This window comes from Choloepus didactylus, chromosome 6 (assembly GCF_015220235.1).
Source record: "Choloepus didactylus isolate mChoDid1 chromosome 6, mChoDid1.pri, whole genome shotgun sequence".
NCBI lineage: Eukaryota > Metazoa > Chordata > Mammalia > Pilosa > Megalonychidae > Choloepus > Choloepus didactylus.
The window spans coordinates 147,710,782-147,717,717 of NC_051312.1; the positions used below are offsets into that span (position 1 = coordinate 147,710,782).

Genomic DNA, 6,936 nt, shown 5'->3' on the forward strand with positions numbered 1-6,936 from the left:
CATGGAAATGATGTTAAAAGGCATGGAGGATAAAGGACCAAATCCTAAGGTGACAATAGAAAAAATTGGAGGAAAGCAATAGCTGAAAAGAAAATGGCAGAATTTGTTCCAAAATTAATGAAAGACATAAATCTTCAGATTTAGGAAGACTAATGGATGGACCACAATTTAAAAAAAGGAACAGAAATCCACTACCAGAGCCCTTATTGTGAAAAAGCAGAACACAAAAATAAATCTTGGAAACCTGAGAATAATTTGCAAGAAAAGACAGATTACCTCGAAAGGGATAAAAATTATACAGATGGCTGACTCTCAATAGCAAGAGTAGAAGCCAGAAAAGAGTGAAATATTATCTTCAAAGTCTGAGAGAAAAGTACTGTCAATCTAGAAATCTGTACAGAGTGAAACTACTTTTTACAGATGAGAAAAAAATAAAGATATTTGCCGATAAAACCCAAGAGAGTTCACAAAGAACAGGTTTTATTAAAGGAAATTGGAAGGAATTTGCTTCAGAAAAAAGAAATATCATAGAAGGAAGGTACCAATGCAGAAAGAATGGTAAGCAAGTATAGTGGCAAACATTTACACTGATGTACAAGATAGTAAGAACTAAAACATGATTGTAGGAGAAAAATAAAACTGAAGCAGTGGAGAGAAACTATATTTTGGTTAAGGTATGTACACTTGTTAAAATTAATAGGATGATCACTAAAAATGAAGAATCAAATGTGTGATTTCCAAACAAGGAAGAAAAATAGCAAAACAAAACAAAATAAACAAAAATAAAAAAAAAAAATTCACTCCATCCATCCAGATGTTGCAAAAAGTTGAGAAGTAGAAAAGAAATATGGGGAAATAAGTATAAATATAAAACACAAAATAAGGGGTAGAAATTATTCCAAATCACATTAATATATATGGACATAACTCTTCTCTTCAAGACGATAATTGTCAGACTAGATTTTTTAAATCCTGCTATATAAAATTTAGAGTAACACATTTAAAACATGAGTTTTCATATATGTTGAATGTAAAAATACAATTTATATAAATAATATAAATAAATTTAAACAAACATAATATAAATAAAAATTATAAAAAATATATACAGGAAAAGGCAAATGAAAATAAATTTATTTATTTTATAGTAATGGCAAACAAAAGTGAGTTTGCAGCAAAAAGTATTACTTTAGAGAAAGAGTTACTTCATAGTAATTTAACTTTAAATTCACCAGGAAAATTCTAATTTTGCATACAAAAATAATATAGTATCAAAGTATATAAAGCAATACTTGATAGAATTGCCAGAAGGAAGAGATAAGTTGATCATTATGTGAAGACTTTTGCACACCCTATTTAGCAATCAATAAATCCAGCAGTCAAAGTTAAAGAAGGATAGAATCTGTCGGAAAAACGAAAAACAAAAAACAAAAAAACAAAAACACAGCAACTACTTGGAAATTTCCATTTAATAACCAGGGAATGGATTTTTTTTCTCAATTACACGTGGAGGCTTATTATTATTTTTTTAATCCAAGAATCATCATGCATAATACACTATTTGTATATATTTGCAACTATGTTACATATCTATAACAAAAAAAACTTTAAAAATGCATAGATTGGAAATTTAAAATCAGATTTTTGAGCATAATTCATAAATATAATGATTATATATACATAATTATGAAATATACAGCATAATTATAAATAATATAATTGAAATAATATAATATAATATAATGTAACATAATGTTATTTAATGTAATAGATAAGACTTACAAGGTCAAAATTTGGTTCTTTGAAAAAATATAATAAGATGGACAAACTTCCAGCAGAACTAATCAAGAGTAAAAGAAGACATAAATGACTGGTACTGGAAATGAAAACAGACCAGAAGTACAGATGCAGCAGAGATTTATTAAAAAGAACACTATGAAGAAATGTGTGCAAAAAAATAGAAGATTTAGATAAAATGGGAGAAGTCTTAATAAGAAATTACCAAAATTAAGTGAAGATTAAATTAAAAATGTCAATGCAAATAAATTGATGGATAGTAAATATCTTCCTACAAAAACAAAATAAAGGTGAGTTCCACTAAACATTCAAGAAGCAGATAATTTCAATAATTCTCAAACTATTTCAAGTAATAGGGGAGGAAAGGGGAAATTTTATTTTGTGAGATAAATTTCAAAACCAGAAAAGGAACCATTTGGTAAAACAAAGAAACAAACAAAAAATCTTTACAGTTCAATCTCACTCAATAACACAGATTTAAAAATCTCAACAAAAAATTTGCAAATTAAATCCAGCAAGTTGTAAAAAAGGTAAATATGGCTTTATACCAGGAAAGCAATGCCAGTTTAACCTAGGAACACAATGAATATCATTTACCATATTAATAGATATTAGAAGAAAAATTACAGATGATTTCAAAAGATGAAGAAAGAACAGATGATAAAATCATCATCCATTCATGAGGTTTTTTTTTTTTTTGTTAAATTAGCAACTAAGAATTAAGGGGAGATTTTTATTTGATTCAAGGTATTTTTTAAATGTGTGTGTGTGTCTGTGTGTGTGTGTGTGTGTGTGTGTGTATAATATCACATTCTATGGTGAAATAGTAAGGCTATCTCTTGAAATGAAGGAAGAAGGTAAAAATAGCAAATATTACTTCTATTTAACATCATAAAAAAAGTGTTCTAATAAACTAAAAAATCATCTTTTAAAAGTTAGGAGTTGCAAAGAGAAAACTTACTGCCATTATTTTCACATGGTACAATCATTCTCAGAGAAAAACAAAAACAAAATTCAAACAGATGCATTACTTGAATTAATAAAATAATTTGGCAGTTTTACTAGGTTTAAGCTCAGTAACAAAGATTTGGCCATATAACATTTTATAGTCAGAGAAAATTTTACAAAAGGTAATAGAAAGGTAAGGAGTCAACTTCTGGGGAAGATGGTGCAGTAGGCTGCTCCAGGATCAGTCCTGCCACCAAAACAACTATTAAATAGGCAGGGACTGTCTGAAGCAACTATTTTGAAACTCCAGAGGCCAGAAGAACACTGTACAGATTACAGGGATGGGCAGGAGGAAGAGGCTGATAAATTATGGTAAAGAACAGTAAATTGCTCTCTCTGCACAAGGCGGCTATCAGCATCCATTTGCTGACAGAAAGGGACATGAAAACCCTCTTTCCCAAGAACAAGGGTGTTCATGGTTGGTCACTGATCATGGCTTTTGATTAGCAAATTCACATCACTGGATCCTGGCTCTGAGGGCAGCTACTGTTTCAACCCTCTCTGGATAGAGGTGGAGGTGGTGAAGAGTGAGGCTTCCTGAGAGCTGCAGGGAAGATTAGCTGAAGGGCTGCATTTGCTGGGCAGGCCAGGAAAACTCAGCTTTGAGTTGCTGTACAAGAAGTTATTGGTGGCCTTCCTGACTCTGTCCACAGGGCACTTAGGAGCTAGTCTTCACCCCCTTTCTGGGTCCCTGGCTGTTTTAGATGAGAAAGACTGAATTCGGAAAGTCCTCCTTGAGGTGATCCTCCTTCCAGAATTTACCCTCCAGGCAAAACAGCATGAGACAATGAAAGGAAAATTAAAAAAAAAAAAAGTACTGTATAGGTGGACAATCTGGGATAAAACCCTGCCAGCTCTAAATACCCAGGAGAGGGAGATTTGTCCCCTGGGAAACAACCAAACTCCTGTAAACAGGGGAACTCCTAAACAACTAACAAGCAAAAGCCCAGGACAAGACAGAGGCCAAGACAGGAAAAACCCTGTACATTGTATTTTCCTTGGGCAGACCTTCCTGATAGGAGAGCAGAAGCTCAAGAAAATCTCTGTCTTATCACCACTGGTTACAATATTAATAAACAGACATTCCAAGGAGTAAATCCCAGAGTTCAAATTTTAAAATATTAAAGTGTACAGTGTGTAACAATAGAGAATCAAGACAAATAAATAAATAAATAAATAGAGGAAATGATGGCCCATCCAAAAGGAAAGGATAAAGATACAGAAAACAACAATGAAGATGAGAATGTGGACATACTGAAAAAAGCCTTTAAAAAAATGATCTTAAAAATGCTCAAGGAGATGAAGGAAAGTACAAAGAAAGGACTAAAGGATAAGAGGGAAACAATGAATGAGCAATATGCAAAACTTAGCAAAGAGATAAACATTTTAAAAAGGAGCTAAACAGGATTACTGGAGTTGATGACCACAGTAACTGAAATGAGTAAAGTCCAGGAGGGTTTCAAGAGCAGATTGGAGCTGGCAGAAGAAAGAATCAGTGAATTCGAAGACAAGGCACTTAAAATGAGTCAGACTGAGGAGCAGAAATGAAAAAGAAATATTCAAAGTGAAAATAACCCAAGACAACTCTGGGACACCATCAAGTGCAACAATATATGCGTTATGGGAGTCCGAGAAAGAGAAGAAAGAGAAATGGCAGAAGGAATATTCAAAGAAAAAATGACAGAGAATTTCCCAAACTTAGCAAAAGACGTGAATATGCAATGGGCACATCCAAGAACCTCAGAGAACACCAAACAGGATAAACATGAAGAAAAATACACCCTGTCATATATTGATTACATATCAAATGCAAAGGACAAGGAGAGAGTTCTGAAAACCACAAGAGAAAAGCAATGTTTCATGTACAAGGGAGTCCCAAATATATTGAGTACCAATTTCTAATCAGAAACCATGGAGGCAAGAAGGCAGTGGGTTGAAATATTTTAAAGTGCTAAAGCAAAATAACTGCCAGCCATGAATTTTATGTCCGGTGAGACTCTCTTTGAAAAATGAGGGAGAGATTGAGGCATTCTCAGATAAACAGAAGGTAAGGGATTTCATCACCACTAGACCTACCTTACAAACAACACTAAAGGTAGTACTTCAGACTGAAAGGAAAGGACACTAGACAGTGGTTCAAAGGAACATAAATAAAGACCTATGTTAAAGGTAATCATTTGGGCAAGAAAAGAAAACTACAAGCCAATAGTTATGAGTAGAGATGCAAAATTCTTCAACAAAATACTAGCAAACTGAATCCAACTGCATATTAAAAGAATTATCCACCATGATAAAATGGGATTTATCCCTGCTATGCAAGTATGGTTCAACATAAGAAAATCAATCAATATAATACACCATATTAATAGAATGAAAGAAAAATGATCCTTTCAATTGATTCAGAAAAGGCATTTGACAAAATACAGCTCCCTTTCTTGATAAAAACACTTAGAACTCTAAGAATAGAATGAAACTCCCTCAGCATGTAAAGGGCATATATGAAAAGCCTAAATCTAAATTCCTACTTAATAGTAAAAGACTGAAAGCTTTCCTTCTAAGATCAGGAACAAGACAAGGATGCCCACTGTCACAGCTGTTATTTAACGTTGTACTGGAAGTTATTTCCAGAGCAATTAGGAAAGAAAAAGGAATAAAAGACAGATGGCTTGGAAAAGAAGAAGTGAAACTTTCCCTATTTGCAAATGATATGATCCTATATACAAAAATCCTGGCTCTTTTCCGGCTGGAACCATGGAGGGTGTCGAAGAGAAGAAGAAGAAGAAGGTGCCGGCTGTGCCGGAAACCCTCAAGAAAAAGCGAAGGAATTTTGCCGAACTGAAGATCAAGCGCTTGAGAAAGAAGTTTGCCCAAAAGATGCTCCGAAAGGCAAGGAGGAAGCTTATCTATGAAAAAGCCAAGCACTATCATAAGGAATATAGGCAAATGTACAGAACTGAGATTCGAATGGCTAGAATGGCAAGAAAAGCTGGCAACTTCTATGTACCTGCGGAACCCAAATTGGCATTTGTCATCAGGATCAGAGGTATCAATGGTGTGAGCCCAAAGGTCCGAAAAGTGTTGCAACTTCTTCGCCTTCGCCAAATCTTCAATGGCACCTTTGTTAAGCTCAACAAGGCCTCAATTAACATGCTGAGGATTGTGGAACCATATATTGCATGGGGGTACCCGAACCTGAAGTCAGTAAACGAACTAATCTATAAGCGTGGTTACGGCAAAATCAATAAGAAGCGGATTGCCTTGACAGATAACTCTTTGATTGCACGATCGCTTGGTAAATATGGCATCATCTGCATGGAAGACCTGATTCATGAGATCTATACTGTTGGGAAACGCTTCAAAGAAGCAAACAACTTCCTGTGGCCCTTCAAATTATCGTCTCCCAGAGGGGGGATGAAGAAAAAGACCACCCATTTTGTAGAAGGGGGAGATGCTGGCAACAGGGAAGACCAGATCAATAGGCTTATTAGAAGGATGAACTAAGGTGTCTACTATGATTACTTTTATAATCTGGTCAGTTAATAAACAGTGATTGCTTTCAAATTAAAAAAAAAAAAAAAAATCCTGAAAAATCCACAACAAAACTCCTAGAGCTAAATGTTGGGGTACAAGGTCAACATCCCAAAATCACTAGTGTTTCTATACACAGGCAATGAGCAGTCAGAAGAAGAAATCAAGAAAAAAATTCCATTCATAATGGCAACTAAAATATGTAGGAATAAATCAAATCAAGAATATAAAGGACTTGTACACAGAAAACTACAAAACACTGCCAAGAGCAATCAAAGAAGATATAAATAAATGGAAGGAAATTCTGTATTCATGGATTGGAAGGCAAAATATCTTTCGGAAGTCAATACTATCCAAAGCAATGTATAGATTCAATACAATCCCAATCCCAAGCTAAATTCTAACGGCCTTCTCTGCAGATACGGAAAAGCCAGTCATCAAATTTATGTGGAAGGGAAGTGGACCCAAATAGCCAAAAATCTCTTGAAAAAGGAGAACAAAGTTGGAAGATTCACACCTCCTGACATTAAGGCACATTGCAGAGCTACAGTGGTAAAAACAGCATAGTACTGACACAAGGACAGACCTACAGATATATGGAAT

General features: G+C 34.3%; 1 protein-coding gene across 1 annotated transcript; it reads left to right on the plus strand.

Annotated features, from left to right (window-relative positions):
- The first annotated feature begins 5,548 nt into the window (after nt 1-5,548).
- On the plus strand, nt 5,549-6,366 carry LOC119536376 (60S ribosomal protein L7-like). Its single transcript, XM_037839137.1, has one exon. It carries the CDS (start codon nt 5,557-5,559, stop codon nt 6,304-6,306), a length of 750 nt encoding a protein of 249 aa, XP_037695065.1. The 5' UTR covers nt 5,549-5,556; the 3' UTR covers nt 6,307-6,366.
- Nucleotides 6,367-6,936: the final 570 nt, after the last annotated feature.